The sequence below is a fragment of the Morus notabilis genome, unplaced genomic scaffold (assembly GCF_000414095.1).
Source record: "Morus notabilis unplaced genomic scaffold, ASM41409v2 Scaffold452, whole genome shotgun sequence".
NCBI lineage: Eukaryota > Viridiplantae > Streptophyta > Magnoliopsida > Rosales > Moraceae > Morus > Morus notabilis.
Genome location: NW_010362077.1, coordinates 25686 through 46106, shown reverse-complemented (window position 1 = coordinate 46106; position 20421 = coordinate 25686). Strand labels below are relative to the sequence as shown.

The window sequence follows — 20421 nt, the reverse complement described above, 5'->3', positions numbered from 1 at the left end:
CAAGAAGAACCAAAATAAGAAAAAAAAATAAATTTTATGACAAGAAGTCAAGATAAAGTCAAAAAAAGACTAAAATAAATAAATAAGTATTATTTTAAGACAAAATGAACTAAAGCGAAAAAAATAAAGTTGTAGGAAAAAAATAAAAAAAAAGGGTCAAAAAAGACAAAAATGAATAAATGACTAAATTTTGGAGTAAAAGGAACCAAAATAATAAAATAATAAAATTTTGGGAAAAAATTAAAAAAAAAAGTCAAAACATGACAAAATGGACAAATAAATAAATTTTAAGACAAAAGGAGAAAAAACGAAAAAACATTAAAATTTCAAGTAAAAAATAAAAAAGAGGTTAAAAAGGACTAAAATGAATAAATAAATAAGTTTTAGGGGCAAAATGAACAAAAAAAGGGAAAATAAATAAACTTTAGGGTAAAAAAATGTTTTAGGGCAAGAAGTGAAGAAATATTGTCAATAAAAAACCAAAAGGAAAAAATGAATAAATTTTAAGGCAAAAAGAACTAAAATGAAAATGAAAATAAAATTTTGGGACAAAAAGAAAAAAAATAAAAAGTTAAAAGGACTAAAATAAAAAAATGAATAAATTTTAGGATGAAAAATAAAAACAACCTAAAATAAAAGAATAAAAAAAGTGAGAAAGTTGTACACTTTCAACCAAAACTACATCGTTTTGGTTAAAAATGCATTATTCAAAATACACTTCTCACTTCAATTAACACTAAATGAGTAATAAACAAAAAAGAAGAGGGGCAAAAAGGAAAGAAAAAGGTTAACAAAGCTTCTTTAAGAAGTTTTCTAAGGCATTTAGTATATACCACATAAATGACCAAAAAATTCAAACAAAAAATAAATAAATGAATAAGAAGCTTAAGGCAAAATAGTAAAAGTAAAAGTGAATGGACACACAAAGAATTTTTCAAAAGTTGAGGGATAAAAAAGAATTGAAACTGTTCAAAGAACAGTAAAAAGAGTGACTCTTATAGTATATATAATAATTTATGATTTTTGTTTGAGCAATTTTTAAAAAACCACTTAAAATTGAGCCATTTTTTATTTTTATCTCTTAACATTAGTTTATATATTTATACCTTTTAAACTATCACTAGTTAAGGAGCAGAATTTTTTAAAAAAATAATTTTAATGAGTCAGATATTTAAAGATGTAGAACATATACTTTTCTCTTTTTATTATGCTATAAATTTTTTTCTTATAAAAAATTTGAAATTCAAAAGTTATAATCGAAAACTCTAGGTCGTTTGATCACATATAGATCAAATCAAATATTTTAATTATGATTTTTCTTTTTTTTTTTTGAGAATTTTTGTTTTCTATTTATGCTAATGGTTTTCTATATGGGAGTTTGTTGGTTTGGCGCGTACTTGATCTTAATGGCGTAACTGATAAGTAAGGGTGGCAATACTTGTTAGTGGATCGTATTCTTGTTAATCGTGTTAAAAAATATCAATTCAAACACGACATGTTTATTAAACGTGTCAAAAATGTCAACTTAAACACGATTAATTTATTAATCGTGTTAATCGTGTCAACTCATATAATCTATTTAAATTAATATATTAAATAAATAATTAATATAATAATACCTTATTTAATACGGTCAAGACATATTTAACATATTTATTGGTCAATTTATCTTTTTTTAAGAAAAATAAATAAATTTTACCTATAAATATTAAAATTTGCATTATTTGTATTTAATATGTCATATAAACTTTCATGTTGTATCACATATTATTATATTACAGATGATATATATAATTAATCGTGTTAATTTATATCACTTCGTATTAAAATGTCAATTATAATTTAATTTATTTATTAATCGTGTTAATTATCTTTATTTAATTATAATTTAAACTTATTTATAATAAATTTAAATCTATTAATTTTACACTAAAGTAGTTTTTCTTCTATGTAAGTAATTATTACTGAAGTACTTCCTGTTTTCGATAAGTCATGATTACTGAAGTACTTCCTGTTTTCTTACATTAACGACTAAAGTAGTTTCTCTTCTATGTAAGTAATTGTTTTCCCTCATCGTTTTAATTGCATGTCAAGTCACCATTTCCTTTTACAATTTTTTTTTATGGGTCCTTCTGCAATTTAATTTCTTTATTAAAAAAATATAAGCGAGATTTATGCAAATGTTAAAATCGTTATTGAACTAAATTTTAAAATCGTCACTGTTTTTGCAACAAAAAATGTGTGTGGATCGACTTCTACTAGGAGCACAAAAATTATAAAAATTTTCCTGTTATGTGGCGGAACAAAATTTAAAGTAAAAAGACTAATGTTTTGTTTCATTTGGGCGTCTAGTTTGGTTTAAATTATGATTTTTAATTCGTTATAGTATTTTTTTATAAAATATTAAATTTTAAAAATTAAAATTATAAATTATAATTTTAAATCTATTAATTAAACGTCACTTAAGATTTGTTCATTTTATCGATTCAAATTTTTACATTTTATTATTAATTAATGCATTTTTTTTACTAATATAATTATTTGATTAAGAAATATATTAATAAAAAATAAATAATAAAAATATAAAATTGTCCGCTTTAAGAGATATTTATCTTATTTTTTAAAATATATATATATATATATATTTCCACAATAAAGAAACAAGTCTGACTGCATTTCACGCGTTGTCCTTAATTACCCATCTACAATCCGACACATATCGTTAGGGATAATTACGAACCACACCACGGAATTTCGCCGTGGATCGACTTCCTCCGGGCAATGAAACACTCCCACATTTTCTGCCACAGTGGATTTTTAAAAAATTACTGTGTGGACCAAAATATCCCTCAAGTAGGTTTTATTTTTTATTTTTTTCTCTTTCTTCCCTTCTCCCTCCATCCTTCGAGTACTAGCCGTTCTCTCACTACGCGTAATCGGAATGAGCATGAATCGGAGTGGGCAGGATTCGGAGTGAGGAATCAGAGTCAGAATAAGCTGTTTACTTAGTGATAGGATTCAGAATCGGAGTTATTCTAAATCTCATTCATACGTTTATTTACACCCAGAATAGGAATAAAAAAGTGTAAAAGTATTAATACACCATTTAAATCAATTTGATATTTTTAATTAAAAAAATATATTGTGTACTTATTATATTAAAATTAATCATAATTAAAATATTTAGTGTAATAATTGGGTACTAAAATAATAAATATAAATTGTACAATTTTTTAAAATATAAAAATAAATTTTAAAAAAATTTAAATAAAAATAAAAAATAGTGTTAAAAAATAAAATAAATTATTAATTCATTAAAAAATTAAGTACATATTTATTATATTAAATTTAACAATAATTATGCTAATATTATAATATTAGGCAAATAAAATAATAAATATATGTTGCATTTATTTTTTAAAAATTTTATTTTTAATTGTGTATTTATAAGTAAAATATAGGTATAATAGTAAATTGATATTAATATTATGAATGAGAATTTCAATCCTAAGAGGGCACATGAGAATGTTAATCTCATTTCTAAATTTTAAATTTAAGTGGGAGTCATCAATTTCACTCTCATTTCAAAATAAAAAATAACAAGTAAACATGAGATTGACTCTTTATCTCCTGCTCTCATTCTTCAATCAGGTAAGTAAACATGCCATCATTTCAAAGACAATACCGGACCCTCTCTCTCTCTCTCTCTCTCTCTCTATCTCTCTGTTGCCGTCGGGGCGTCGTATCGTTGCCGTTGCCGTGGAGAAGAACACCGTATGCGATCTGTAGATTTTTCTTCACTCCTAAGAGGCCTTCGCTATGGCGTTGGTGCAGCAGCGTCAGGGTGGTGTCTAGAGGCGACATTGTTTGATGCAAACGATGCTGATCCACGTCTTTTTGGAGGGGATATTGCAAATCTGTAGATGAGTTTGGTGCAAAGAAGAGAGAGGAAGAGATTATGTTTGTATAATTGTGGTTTTTGCTCTTTTTTTTTTCTTTTGAATTGTGCAATCTGTTGAAATTTTTTCAGTTCGTGGATTGTTGGATTTATTATGTGATTTTTCAGGGTTTTTTATTTATTTTGGTGTCACCGGTAATGGTGTTTTTTTTTTTTGTTTGAATTTTTAGGTATTTCAACAACTACCGCAACCAATAGTGGTGGTTGGCCGTTGGATACTGTCAGGTATTTTGGTTGGATACCGACTTTGTAGTCGGACTCAGTCATGCTGATATCGTGATCAGAGACCTACTGATATTTTAAAAGTACATTTAATATTTTAAATATATTGTGAAATATTCTACGTAATCATTTATGTTCTCAAGATATGTCAATCTAAACTTAAAATATATGAGAGTTCTTTTTTGCCCATATCTTTATGCAGGTTGGGCCATATAGCTTTCTAAGCTCACAAAAGTCAAGCGGGCCGAGTGGTTTATATTGAGACAAATATCTATTAAAGTGTGTTAATTTAAATTTAAATTTTTTATTTTTAATTAATGTTATTTTTTGTTAAGTAATTATATTAGTTAAAAAGATATAAATTAAGAGTAAAAAATTTAAATTTAAATCATGCATTAAAAATAAATTCAATAATTTTCTTTATTTGTATCTTTAGACCTTGAACTGGATCGTCTCGGATTTAGAAACAAATTTTTTGTTTGGCTAATCCGGATTTAGAAACAACTTAGATCTAAAAAAACTAATTCAAAGCGTCGCAAATCTACACTCAAGGGCTGCACAGGGGGAACAAATCTGTAGGAGTGTGCGGATATGGCGTGGAGTGTGGCGGGGTGAAGGACGGCATAGGGAGTGAGATAGGCGATGGGGACCCCATTAAGTGATTGTCATTTATTTTCTTGATTTTTTGTACGATTGTCAATATTATCCTCTTTTGCTAGGCTGCCCCTAGAGTTTTTGAGGATGTTTCTTCTATTAAAGACGCAAGCTCGTAGTTTTTTTTTTCTTTTTTAATATTTGTTCTTTTTTTATTATTATTTTATTTATAATCTTTCATGAAATTACTTTAGAGTTTCCTTTGCCTATCTACTAAGGAAGAATAAGTTAACGTTTCATTGAGTGTTTTTTTTTTTTTTTTTTTACATGAATTTATTTTTTCCTTTTCATTTCTTTTCTTTTTCCCCTTTCCCTCTTCTTTCCCCTTTTTATGTTTCCTTCTCCTACTATATAATCATTTTCTTTCTTTTTTCAATATGTTATTCTCGTATATATTTTTTCTTTCTAATATCTATTTTCAAATAATTTATTCTCATATACTGATATATATAATGGCCGTATGTAAAGTTTCTACGATTCGGAAGCATAACTCCCTTTTTATATACAACATCATTACAAAAAAAAAAAAAAAAAAAAAAAGATGGGTAGCCTAGTCTACTGAAGCTAAATTCTTACCCTAAAGAAAAGGATAAACATAAACAGTTAGGGGAAAAATGGTAAATTTGATTGGTGGGTGGGTAGAAAAAGAAACAGAAAAAGAAATACAATTCCATTCAGTTCGTTGATTTGAGTTTTTAATTCGCATTAAGATATGATTTTATGTGAAAATTTATTACTGTAGTAAAAAAGTTAAATGTGACTGATTTTAAGAATTTTTTACTGTAATAAAATTTGAATCAGAAAAATAAACGGGATCTAAATGCAAAGACTTTTTTAAAATTTTAAGAGTGGTGTAACAAGTAATAATTAAATTCTAAAATCTGATTGATGGTTGGTTTAAGAAAGGTTTGTGAAATGAAGAATGAGGGATTGCCACTTATGAAACTATTACAACTAATAACACAAAAATGACAACATCTCGGAAAAGGTCTGCATAAAGGACCTAATAGGAAAGTACTTTCCACTACAGAGCAACCCGGAATAACCGCCATTTGCGAAGAAGAACCAGATGGTCACTTTAACAAATTTCTCCATAAAAGACAATATATCTTACAAACAATGACAAATTAATAAACGAGAAAATCTAACATGGTTGGGTACCCATATATCAAATTTACTTTGGGACATGCTACATCCAATAATCAAGTACATTAAAATATCTCAAAGGATTACCGCGATTTGGATTACAACTTAAGCCATTAACATAAAAAGAACTATAAAGCCCCAACTAAATAAAGAGTATAATTTCTTTATAAAAAAAAAAAATCTTTTCGTTTTCTGAAAAAACTCATGGACAATTTAAATTTCCTAACCTCCAATCAAGTTGTCTATTCATGATGCCAAGAACTTAGGTATTATGGGTCCGTGTTTCATATAAAAATGCTGTTACAGCCAGGATTCTCGTAACAAGCATAATTCATAGAAGCACTGTTGTTTTGGTCAACAAATTAAGCGTACAAAAAAAAAAGGCTTTCTAAGCCATCACTTTAGGTGGGAAATTCTTGAAATATATATATATGTATATGATAAGTGGATCGTTACATCACTGTTTCTTCTTGTATTTCTGAGGATCGACATTCCTGATTAATTCAAATGACTTGTTAAAATACATACCGAAGCAGAATTTCAATTTATAGACTGTAAAATGTTATAGCCTATTTAAATTTCAAACGCGAATGTTTTGGTAAAATTAATTCAAATGACTTGTTTTATTACTACTAATATTGCTAGTTACAGCAACAGAGCCAGAAACTCTTATCAACAGAGACTACTAATAAGTAAAATAATAATAAAGTTATAAGACTAAATTTTTAATGTTTAGTAGGGATTATGCGCATATTGATATAAAATTACATACTTATATTTATTTAAATGTTTTTTTTAGAAAAAAATAAGTTGAGTAGGGGTATGAGCTCCACTAAACCCCAATTGATGCTCCAATAAGCATAACTAGAAGTTTTCTTACAATTTAAGTGCAGGAACAATTTTAACAGGCTGTTTCAAGTTTCAACCCTATAGAAAGAACCATTGACCTTTCTTTACAGAACAATCATCTTCTTCTTGCCCTTTAGGAATGTTTTGGAGCCATAAAAAATAAAGTCCATTCATAGACAACCGACCCAAAAATAGTGCTTAAAAAATGGTTGAATGGACAACTTGTTACCATTTCCTAACTTGGGTTTTTCTTGTACTAAACAATTCCCTTGTCCTTTTCAAAGTATCTGACTTTTCGTCACAATAAGATCCTTCTCTTCATTAAGTTTCCATTAGAAGTCATTTAACACTATTTTATAGTGTTGACAGGCAGATTCTCTGTAAAAAATGGAGAATGAAAAACAAAGTAAGAACAAGGAAAAGAGGTAGATTTTGATCAGAGAGAAAAGGGAAGTTATAGTGAAGTTTGGAGTGTATTTTTTAAACGTGTCCTTTTCCAATTTTTCTTGCTCTAATATGTAGAATATAGATTCTGCAGTGGAAGAATCTTTTTTTTTTAATTTTTTTAATTTTTATAATTACTAATCCTTCTTTCCATGCTCTTATCCATTTCAATTGAAAACAACATGTATTAAAAAAAATTCAGGTTCAACTTAAGAGTACCAATAGTTAACTCTCATGTCTTTCTTTTAGAAGAAAAAAACCACCTTCATTTCATAGCCTAATCTACCATTACAAGCTCTCAACCATGGCGGTGTCATACTCCTCGTTTCGAGTTATCTTTCTCCTATTTTCATTGTTTGCCACGCTCAACATGGCACAAACTTCATCAAGCGCCATGGCCACAAACTTCTCATGCTCAGCAGATTCCTCTCCCTCGTGTGAAACATACGTGGCGTACTTTGCGCAGCCTCCGAATTTGAGAGACCTTGGAAACATATCTGATCTTTTCGGAGTCAGCAGAGCATCGGTTGCCAAAGCCAGTAACATCACTCAAAGGAGAACCAGTTGGTTCCTCAACAGCTTTTTCTCATCCCTGTGACCTGTACATGCACAGGAAACCGCTACTTCGTCAATATCTCATATCAAATCCAGAAGGGTGACACTTACCACAGTCTTTCAACCGTCACTTTCGTGAATCTCACAAATCCCAGCGTGTTGGAAGACTTAAACCCCGGAATAGACCCAAATTTCTTGCTGTCCGGCATCAACGATATAGTTGTTCCTTTATTCTGTAAGTGCCCTTCTAACACATACTTGAAAAATGGAATTCAGCATCTTATAACTTACGTTTGGCAACCCAATAATGAGGTCTCCAATGTGAGTTCCAAATTCAATGCCTCTATGGATGATATCGTCCGCGAGAATCAGTATCAGAGTTTTAGGAGTGCAGTTGATCTTCCTGTTTTAATTCCCGTGTCGAAATTACCCGTGCTTCCTAGAGAAAAATCTCCACATAAAAGCTCAAGATCCAAACAACAATGGATCCTCATAGGAGTTGAGAGCCTTGGAGGTGCTTTGATGATTGTGATCTTGGCAACTTTGGTGGTTTATTCCCACAAGTTGTTAAAGAAAAGGAGGAAAATTCTTGATGAAAATCGCAATTTTGAGCATAGGATAGTAATTCCGGATAAACGTCTTTCTGGGGTCTCGAGAGTATCTAGGCAAGCCAATCATGTACGACAGCAAAATGATCATGGAAGCAACGATGAACTTCGACGAGGAGAACAAGATTGGCGGGTCAGTTTACAAAGGAAAATTTGATGGAGAGGTCTTTGCTGTTAAGAAAACCAAGGAAGATGTTACAGAAGAGCTTAATCTTCTTCAGAAAACTAACCATGTAAATTTGGTGAATCTTATGGGGGTTTCATACGACACAGATGGGAATCTCTTCTTGGTCTATGAGTATGTTGAGAATGGATCATTAGAGAAGTGGTTGCACTTTAAGCCCTCTGTCGTATCAGCATCTTCTTCGAGCTCGATGGGATTCCTCAGTTGGAGTCAGAGAATTCACATAGCGCTAGACGTCGCCCATGGCCTGCAATACCTTCATGAACACACTCAACCAAGCATTGCTCATTGGAACATTAGGGCCAAAAACAATACTTGTTGACTCGAGATTCAGGGCGAAGATCGGGAATTTCGCCATGGCTAGGCCTGCAGGCAACCCTCGATGCTCAAGGTCGATGTTTTTGCATTCGGGGTCGTCCTAATGGAGCTGCTCTCAGGGAAGAACGCGTTGCAAACAAAAAAAATGGTGAGGTTGTTATGTTGTGGAAAGAATTAGGTAAGATCTTGGAGGAAGAAGAGAAGAGAGAGGAGAGGCTTAAGAAATGGATGGATCCAAACTTGCAAAGCTTTTATCCCATTGATGGGGCTCTGGGATTGGTAGCTTTGGCAAAGGCTTGTACTCAGGGGAAGTCCTCGGCGAGGCCGAAAATGGCCGAAATCGTCTTCAGCCTCTCGGTTTTAACTCAGTCATCTGCTAAGGCACTTAAACTTAGATCTACAAATTCTGGTGGAGATCCATATAGCATTGTTCAAGTTATCACTCCAGTCAGTGCTCGCTGATTTGGTGAGAAGAGAGTAATTCAATTGATAAAGTCCTTGTAAAATTCACACAAAAAAATTGGTTACTAATTTGGTTATTCTTTTCTTAATTAACCAGTATGGGGTTATTTTGTCTTGTTTGTTTTTCTTACTTTTCTTCCACGTTTGATACAGCAAATAAAGAAGGGATAGTGTTTGTTTGTGATACCTATTAAAAAACAAAGGTTTTTTTTTTTTTCTTTTCAACTCAGTTTTGTCATTGACTATGCTAAGTTATTTCAGTTGTAATATGCTTGTTTTGTGCTTTCTGGCTTCTTTGTTTGTTCATAATCTATGGCAATAGTATTTTTTATTATGCGAGCATTTGAGGGAAATTTGTCTATCTGGAAAGGGACAAAATGCTTTATACAGAATCTAACTTAGTTTCTGATTCCTTAGAATCTAAATTAGTAACTATGAGGATATGCAATATAGCACTCTTGAATCTTGATCATCAGAAGATTATGCAGGGGACAGCCAAATTTTTATGTAATTGACTTTGATTAATTTTAGTTTTGTTTGTAATCGTCAGTTAAACTAAAATAATTAATATCTTAACTGAAATTGGTGATACTATAACTTGATGTAGCTGATTTTTTTAGTTGCATTTTTAAGAATTCTGTTAGTAAATTCAATGGAATAGAAAATTAATTAAACCGTGCGGTTTTTACCCAACTTTTAGTTCTAGTACTTTTTCTATTTTGCTTGTTGTTTGGAGAATTAATACTCTTATTTTTTAACTGTTAAATTTAATTAAAATCACAATAAACATATTTTAAATTTTGATACAAAATGCCGGTTAAAAAGTAAGGGGCTGTTCGGGCATAGCATTCTTGAGTGAAAAACTCAAAAAAAATGTAACTCAAGTTACAATTTTATTTGAGTTCATGCTTTTCTAAATTTGAACTCGAGTTTGAGACACGTTTGGTTCATAAATTAGAATCATGAGATTAGAACCATTTTTGATTTGCGTGTATTTTTTGTGAGAGAAAATACTGTAACGAACCATGAACTGTGATTCGAATCAGGGTACAAATCCCCTTACCAAACGTCACATAAAACTCGAGTTCAAGTTTCCATTTCAACTCGAGTTCAGAAACTTGAACTCAAATTAATGAACAATATTTTTTTATTCTTAAAAATGCTCTAATTTTTTTGTTTTATTTCTAATTGAGATGATTTTTTTTCTATGCGTTGACAACAAAAAGACGAATAAAACCCCACCCATATACCCTATTAAAATTTTCCATCAACATTGAGTTTTTATTAAAATACTATCTAAATACAAATTCAAGTTTTGACTAATTCAAATACAAACTCAAAAATATTTTTATCTCAAACCATAACTCAAATGTGCACAACCAAACACAAATTCAAATTACAACTTCAACTCAAGTTATAATTTAGGCCTCGTTCACTTCGCTGATTCGAGTTTAGAATTTGAGTTGAGATGTGATTTTATGTGAGAGCTTTTTACTGTAGCAAAAAAATTAGATGTGATTGTTTGTGAGAGCTTTTTACTGTAGAAAAACTCAAATTCTAAACTCGAATCAGCGAAGTGAACGGGACCTTAAACTCAACTTAAAATCTACACTCAAATTACACTCAAAAACGTCAAAAGAACATGCCTAAGATATTAAACAAGATTTAAAAAGAGTGAATGTCAGCTTCTAGAAGCCGTTGACCTATCACCAAAACGACTTTAGTTTCTTACATCTTCCAAAACGTTCAAGAGAGAGAGAGAAAGACAATGGCATCATCCACAAAGCTACACAGCTTCTGTTCTCTGGCCATGGCTGCCCTCTTCCTTTACTCTGCCTCTGTGCAGCTAAATGACCCTGGTAATTTCTCACCCCCTTTTTCCTTCCTTATAATTGCCAATACAACTATTTTACCTTTTTTTTTTTCTCTTTTTTTCTTTTTATGTGTGTAATAAATAGATTGGTACTTTTGGCTTCCTCTATATTCTGGCGCTTGTATTGTTAATCTTCTGAACTGTATCATCTCCTCCAAACCAATCAAGAATCTCGCCGAAGCTACGTTGTTCCTTGGAAATTTTCTGTTCATCAAGGTTGTTGTGGAAGATTTTAGGAGTGGAATATCTGGTTTCTGGTCATTGAATTTGAGTGAAAGAGTTACAAGGGAGAAAATTGGAAGTGGGTTGGTAATAATCTCAATGGCTTTACAGTTATTGAGATCAAATTCTCCACAAGTTTCCGTTATCAAGCACAGAATTAAGTTTCCAAGATACATTGATTATGGTGAGATCTTAGGACTAGTAATTTTTTTTTTTCCTTGTGTTCTTTTATGTTCATTTTTTGTTAAAGGTTCAGAATCTTTTGAGTAATTTAGGACTTGTTTTTTTGAGTGAAAAATTCAAAAAAAGGTAACTGAAGTTACAAATTTATTTGAGTTCATGTTCTTTTAAGTTTAAACTCGAGTTTAAACTCAAGTTTAAACTTGAGTTTATGACTAAAACTCAAGTTCAAATTTCTCCTTCAACTCGAGTTCAGAAACTCGAACTTAAATTAATGAACAGTATTTTTTTTATTCTTAAAAATACTATAATTTTTTCGTTTTAATTCTGATTGAGATGGATTTTTTTCTATGCGTTGACAACAAAAAGACGAATAAAACCCGACCTATATACATTATTAAAATTTTTCATCAGCATTGAGTTTTTATTAAAACACTATATAAATATAAATTCAAGTTTTGACTCACTCAAACACAAACTCAAAAGATTCTTATTTCAAACTATAACTCAAATGTACACAATTAAACACAAACTTAAGTTACAAATTCAACTCAAATTATAACTCAAATTCAATTCAAGAATTATACTCAAGTTATAACTCAAATTCAACTCAAGAATAATATTCAAGTTAAACTTCAAAAGAACAAGCTTTTAGTTTTCAATTGTTTTGTTATTTGATTAAGAGATGATAGTTTTGTTGTTTTAACAGGAATGGCGATCTTGGTAGGTTTCAGTTATGGGCTTCCCTTTGTCTTCTTTCGGTTCAGAAACGTCAAATGAGTTTCGGGTAATCTTGATAAATACTTTTTAAAAATGCATGAGTCATAATTTTTATTATTTATTTTTAATTTATAACTTTTTAAGTTAAATAATTAAACTAATAAAAGAGTATTTATAAAAGTAAGAGATAAAAGTACAGATTCACGCACTCTCAATAGTAAATTATATATATTTTTTTCATGAGGTTTTTGATTAAAGAGAGTAGGTCCTTTTTTTTTTTTTGGCTAAGAATAAAGAGAGTAGACATTGAATTGGGAAATTTTCGCTTACTTGATCATTCATGTACTTGATTTTGATGGAACATTAGCTCCTTTCGTTTCGTTAATTCAAATTGCAACTCAAATTTTGATATAGTATTTTTTTGACAAAAATTCAAATTTAACATTTTTTGTTATGATGTCTTCTCTAACATAAATTTACTTCTTAATTTAAACGAGCGAAACGAACGAAGTCTGAATGTAGAGATTACAATATTTTACATAGAGATCAGTCCTGCAGAGACCCGCCTCAAAAGATGCTCGGATGGGGACAATATCTTGTCCCTGAGTTGTGTCGGCGAGAGGAAGAAAAAAGAACTCTTGCCCGGTCTGCGCCTCGATATAATATTATTTTTTATAAGAAAAATACTCAAAACACCATTTGTATTTTATCTAAATACTTCTTTTGCTTCTCTTATTATACAAATTTTCAAAACACACCCACTGTGTTAATAAAAGTATACTCAAATTACTTCTAAAGCAATTAAGTTTTTAAAAATACCAAGATCACCCTTTTCAATTTATATTAAATGTTATTTTTATATGATTTAGTTAAAAAGTTAAATAAGAAAAGTTTAAATATGTTCAAATATAAATTCCTATCAAACAAGTGCTTCAATTTATTTTGAAAGTTTTTCGTTCTTTAAAATTGATTTTATTTAAGATTTCGTTTAATAATGTCTTAAATTGTCTTTAATAAAGGTTGGGAAGAATAATCTTGGTATTCAAAAAAATTAACTGTTTTAGGGCGTCTTTTCAATATATTATAAACATGGAGGGTGCTTTAGATATTTGTATAATAAGTGGGAGCAAAAGTAAAACCACAAGGAGTGTTTTGGGTGTTATCTCTTTTCTAAATGCGTAAATAAGTTTTTATACAATATGAACTACTTAAACGTAATTAGCACTTTATGGCTTTATTACTAAAATTTGATTTTCATTCGTTTAGAATATGTTTTACTTGTGAAACTTTTGACTTTAGTGTTAATAGAATTTTGGCTTTATTTCTTTTTAAATTGTTATAATTTTGAAATGCATATTAGTTACATTAGATGGAAAAGGCTCCGATGGGAAATTGACTCCGACTGATCCATCTCTCTTGAAGTGGGCTTGTGGTGTGTATGGGGATAGTTTTGCGGCAGATATGGGGACGGGGCAGAAATCATGCACGGAGGTAGTGCATTTTAAGCCCCCACTCAAAATTATATATATATATATATATATATTAAAATCATATATGTATAATTGTGTATCAAACAATATTGATATAAATTAACCCCATTAAAAATAAATCTTACAGCTCTTAATATAAAATTAATCTAATTAGTCCCCACTGAAATAAATTTCTGGCTCTGTCACTAGTTGAAATTATTGTCGCCTCCCCCTGCCTCATTTTCATCTCTACATGATTCAAGGATGTTCTTTAATTTTTATAAGTTTGAGTACAAAATTTTTACTGAAATAGTGAAATTAATTTTTTAAGAAAAAAATACTATAGTAAAAATATTGAATGATGATTCAAAACTATAATAAAAATGGGCCTCAGAATTTATGCTGCCAATACGAGTTTTGGAGGTACCGGAAGTTGAGATTAGATTTTGCCTTCATCCTCGTTCTGTTAAAAATACGATGATATCTTTCTAGAAACGACATTGAGGCCATGTTTGGTAAAAATACAGTGTTTGGTGTCGTAACGTATTGTATAACGGGTTAAAATATAAAATTTTAATAATTTAGGGGTCAAAATGCAATTTTTTTAAAAAAATTTTAGGGGCCAAAACATAATTTTTTCAAAAGTTTTGGGATCAAAATAAAATTTTATAAAAATTTTGGGGCAACTTGTAATTTTATAATAGTTTTAGGGTCAAAATGTAATTTTTTATGAATATAAAATTTGCATTGTGTCCCCTAAAATTTTCAACAATTATAGGTCCCGGTATGATCCTATATCAGCCCGACCCCAACCTCTAGTCGTATCCAATTCCGACATGAATCATTGATCCATTATGAAGTAATACAATACAATACGTCAAAAATGAGCCATATTGAATAATACGACATAGACCGTATTAATTGACAATCTGTATTAGTTTATACAATACGATAGTCATACCAAACATTATATTATACAATGCTGTAATACGGTCAAATAAATATGCCCTGAATGGATAAACAACATTTATTAAAATACTTATGTGGCCCGTTTAGTTCGCTAATTCGAGTTTTTAATTCGAGTTGAGATGTGATTTTATGTGAGAGCTTTTTACTATAGCAAAAAAGTTAGATGTGATTGTTTGTGAGAGCTTTTTACTGTAGCAAAACTTGAATTCTAAACTCGAATCAGTGAAATGAACGGGGCCCTGTTTATTGAATTTTCTATTAGGGGCAAAAAAAAAAAAAGAAAAAAAAAGAAAAAAAAAACCCTACGGCCTATGATCTCAATTTCTATTGAGCCGGCGCTGCATCAAAGCAATCGATCAAGATGCAATCTAAAAGGCCAACAATCTCATAGGATCCTAGCTAGCTATAGCCTGTAGATATATCATATACTGTGGGAGAAAAATCTTCTCAAAGTCGCTGTTTCACTCTTATAACACGGCTAATTATATAGCCCAAGACTTTTTTCTGATCAAGTTCGAAATATTTCACTTCTTCCAAATTTCTTCAATTGAATTAGATCAGTGGTCTCCAAAGAGTACTCATTAGGATTGTGAGTTTTCTTCTTCTCACACAAACCAAGAGTGTAAACAAGAAAACTTGCCATACAAAGAATAAGAATAGCACCCGCCGAGCTAGTTATAACTGCGATGAGTGGGTTGAGACTAAGTAATAGCTATCTCCCTTCTTGATGGTATAGCTAAACAAACACATACGGTTTTTATCCGTCATTAAATAAATATTAAACGACGGTTTATAAACAAAACCGTCATCTAAGATATTCCCAAAATGACAATTTTAACGGTTAAGGAGCACATTTAACGATAGTTTCTTCATAAAACGTCGTTAAGAAAATATATAGCTATAGTTTTAGTTAAAAACCGTTATTATATCTGCTTTATGCACCAAAAAAATGGGTGCTGTTTTATTACTTTTCCCGTGGGTTGGCCTATTAATCCCGTGATTTATCAGCATTTTAGCCACATAATTAGCACACGTCACAAGTCACAAAACATAAACAAATTAATTTTACATATATTCAAATCAAAATGTATACATAAATTAAATTATATGTCACTTTACAATATGCTATATGTACCTTTACAATATATGTCCCTTTACAAAATGTGCCTATTCATTTATAACTTCCACCAAATGCTCATTAATATATGCCTCTATATTTTTTAGATCATTAATACCGACTCTCATTATATCTCGCATATACCGTAAGACGAAGAACCCGCATTCTTTGTTCCCTTCTTGTGTCGGAATTTTTTGATAATGAATAACAAATTTTAGTACATGAAAAATGGTATTCCTTAAGTTCGAGTAATTCAATAAACGAAATTATGAACACTTACCTTTGGTATGATAAATTTTGTGAACCCATCTGCATGGCATTCAAACTCAAGCCTTGTTTACGCCCAACCAAGTAACACACTAATAAATAAGGCATAGAGCAAGGGAAATGCATGTCACAATAAAGTTTTCCAAACTAAAGTTTGAAAATGAGACACATTTAAAAGCATATAAAATCTTAATATAGAATCCTAAAAAGGAACCAAAATGAAAAACAAAATAAAGCTTTTGGGCAAGTAGTAAAAGAGAAAAAGGATCAAAATGAAAAAATAAATAAGTTTTAAAACAAAAGGAACTAAAATGGAAAAGAAAAAATTTTAGGGTAAAAGGAATAAAAAGGTCAAAAAGTGTGACGACCCTTCTCAGTGGCCGTCACTGTAGCTAAATTTTAACTTGTACTTACTGAAATTTTCTTAGAATTTACGGAACATTTTTTTTTTAAAGTCTTATAGTAACATACACTATGAATTGCTTTCTTGGTCGAAACATTCAAACCTTAATATATATATATATATGATTATCAAAACATGTAGATATATCTATATGTATATACCTGCTCTTTAAATCCTGCTTACTAATAGCTATATCCACAAAACCATTTAACATATAGTTTCAGAATAATAGTTAGCAAAACTATTTGTAACATAAAACTAATTGTGGAAATATTTGCGAGCGGTATCCATTTCCCGATCTCCACATCGTTCGTCCACTCGCTGTCAGTCCATTAGGCATTATATGCCGGTTGCTTACCTACAGTATAAACATTCTATAATGAGCTTTCGGTCAGCAAGTAGGAACTATCTCTCGTAAAAATAACTGTAAGTTCACATGAATAAATATGCATGAGCTGATTATGCTTAATTATGATGTCTTATCATAGTCTTATTATCTTATCTTATCTTTTCTTACTTACTTATGGGCCGGAGTGCTCGTACCACTTGCGCGCAATCATCGGGACGTGAGGGTTTGCAAGGTCCCCCATGACACTGTGATTATAACTGAACTGAATGCCTCCCTCTCAGAGGACATTATTATTTTTTTTCCTTTCTTCTCCCTTGGGAGCCTGAGTTACCTCCCTCTCAGAGGCTGGTAAGGCACTCAACTGAGATTATTCTTATAAATTCTTCTTGACTTATTAAAGTGTATGAAATATGACATAACATAGCATACTATAACATGAAATGTACTCAAACACATATAATTAGTGCGCATTGCTTAAGTGTATGCAGCATGACATAACATCGCATACAATACTGAAAGCATAAACATGCATATATAACATGTGTAACTTTTTCTTTAAAATCTATTCATACTGTAGGCGAGATTCCTACTTACCTGATTTACAGAGTTGGAATTCACTTTTCGCCAAACAACCTAGTCTCTTACTTGCTTACTTCTGAAAATGAACACCCATTAAGAGTGTCAGATTAACTGTCGTTTGCTATTTTATTCTAGCAACTCATGAAGGAAAATCTAACCCTTTCCTAAAGGCATATATTCCTCTCCTTTACTGAAGGCTAATAAGGATCAATTTATCAAATCATCAAAATCTTATTTTCCTTAATTACCCTTGTTATGATATTAAGGCCCAACTCGGCCTAGAACTTATACATGGCATTCTAACTCTTAAGTCGTTGAAATTTATACTTCAACGGAGTCTCTTAAATTAATACGGGTGTTGGACCCACATTAAATCTTTGAAATTCTAAGGACCTATCGTATTGGGCTCGTGGGCGCCCGTCCGAGTGCTTTGCTCGATAAACCACTAGGTTCTTTAAAAGGGATTATTTTTCTTAAAAACTTTTCTTACGAATATTTTCATTAAAACGAGGTTTAATACCATAGTATTTTACTGAAATCACATCTCGGGTTCTTTGATAACTTTTGTTAAAAACCAACACTGTGTTATTTTTATTTTGTTAAAATCGTGCAGTTTTTGAAATCTGCGTTTTACTGCATCTTAGAGTCGGATTTCAAAATTTTGTTCTTCGCGACAATTCTTCATCTCGTCGAGATCTAAAATTGTCAGTTTTGGTGAAAGTTGAAATTCAGCATCTAAAGGCTTCGTTTGGCTGAAAATAGTAGCTGCTGTTTTTTTTTTTCGAAACTGTTTTGGTTAAAAATTATATAGTTTCGGAAATCTGCGTTTTACTACATTTTAGGTTCGGAGTTTGAAAATCTGTTCTTCACGAAAGTTATTCCTTTCGTCGAAATCTAAAACTTTCATTTTTTGAAAAACCCGAGATTCAGCTTCTAAAGGTCTCGTTTGGCTGAACCATTGGCTGCCATGTTTTTTTTTTTTTTTAAACTATTTTGGGCAGCCTGTGGCGTTTTGAAAAATAGCTTAAAACTTACATTTAGAGTCAAAGCTACGTTTTGTCACATTCACAGAAAAATGTTCAAAACATGGAGGGCTATAAGTTTAAGCTTTGAAACACCGAAAATCTCGCTCTAGGGTCCTCATTTTCGTGTTCAAAGTAACCGGAAAATTTTTTCTCCAACCCAAAATAAGCAACTTAAACTAAGTATAAACATACCACATATTGCTAATCAAACTAACCTCAAAACTCGCAAAACCAACATAAAACTCACACACCCTTATTACAACTCATCTCCTCAAGAATCACAAATTACGTCCATAAATTCAAGCTTAAAGTTGGTTAGAAAATAATGGAGAAAAGTTCAAGAAATTACTCTTGAAGAACTCTCTCTTGAAAACCTTTGAGATCCTCCTCTTCTCCTTCAACTTAAACTAGGATTTGTGGTGAGATATATGGGAACTTTTGAGTGTGTGTGAGGTAAGGGCTGGCTGGGTTTTGGTGAGGGAAAAGTTTAGAAAACTTGAAGGTTGAAGCTTTGTAGAACCGGTTTTGGATATGGAGAAAGAAGTAAGATAAAGTAAAAAGTTAGGCTTAGATCACATTGGTTCTATTTATAGATAACTAAGTGATTTAGTTTATTTATTCATTACATCTTTTAGTCTACTTAACTAAACAAAATTTTACTTAAAACCCCTTAAAGATGGCCGGCCAAGGTGAGAGAAAGAGTGAAGAAAAAATGTTATGATTTCCCATTCAACTACTACTATCACATCAATCCTCTAACACACTCAACAACTAACTAAAATTTTTGGCTATAAATCCCTAAGCATGGCCGGCCAAGTGAGGAGAAAAGGAGGAAAACCTAATCATGAGTCATATTCACTTCTCTCATCACACATCATCAAATCACACACACTTACCTACCCCTTGTACTTTTGTCCACTTTCTTAAGTTTCTACCTAAAATTGTTCAAAATTATACTGACTGTACTTTTCTCATGTATATATACTGGATGCTCATTCATACTGTGCTTAGAGATTCTTAGAATTAAGATTCTCAAATTGTATTTGTACTGGAAATTCTTCCGCCTTAAAGTACGTTGAGAATTTAATCGATCGAATTTACTAGATCGCAAAACATGAACTTAACATGAAATCTGCTACAGAATTTAGGGATACAAATGTTAATTCCGTAAATTCTTCAGCCACAAAATATAACCTAATATTTTTTTTTCAGGAAAAATCCTTAACTTAAATACAATAATTACATTATTTAAATTCCAGAATTTTCTCGGTCATTACAAAAAGGACCAAAATAAAAACCAAATAAATAAGTTTTAGGAACAATAGTAAAATAAAAAAAATAAAAGATTTGTTAAAAAAAGGTTGGGGTTTTAATCAAAATGGTGCCGTTTTGATCGAAACCTCGCGAGAACAGTAGAAACCATTATACAAGAAATTTATTTGAACAAGGAGAAATAAGAGGAAAAAAAAAACTTTCCCAATCAACTTTAAAAATATATACGATTTTGGAGAGGAAAGAAGGACAAAAAGAAAAGAGGGAGGAAGAAGAAAAAAAAAATAGTAAGGGGCCAAAAGTATAAAGGGGTGAATTTCGACCAAAACACCCCTGTTTTGGTCAAAAGCCATCGATATTTATTATATAGATAGATAGATTAATAGTGTATGTAGATTTATGAACATTAAATATGATCAAAATTATATTAAAATAGACTGTATGCAAAACTAATAAAGTATAATATAACTATGACGGTTTAAGATAGAATCTTAGGGTATTCTCCTGTTGTGATAATTACACCACATGACAAAATTTCATATATTGATTTGAAATTTAGCAAAATTTTCAGAATAC

General features: G+C 30.7%; 1 protein-coding gene and 1 pseudogene across 1 annotated transcript; both read left to right on the top strand.

The window, feature by feature from the left end:
- The first annotated feature begins 7643 nt into the window (after nt 1-7643).
- On the top strand, nt 7644-9400 carry LOC21392503 (annotated as a pseudogene).
- Nucleotides 9401-11140: 1740 nt separating this feature from the next.
- LOC21392502 lies at nt 11141-13901 on the top strand. Its single transcript, XM_024167550.1, has 4 exons — nt 11141-11259; nt 11359-11679; nt 12385-12462; nt 13756-13901. The coding sequence occupies exons 1-3, from the start codon at nt 11169-11171 to the stop codon at nt 12453-12455; spliced, it is 483 nt and encodes a 160-aa protein (XP_024023318.1). The 5' UTR covers nt 11141-11168; the 3' UTR covers nt 12456-12462; nt 13756-13901.
- The last annotated feature ends 6520 nt before the right edge of the window (nt 13902-20421 follow it).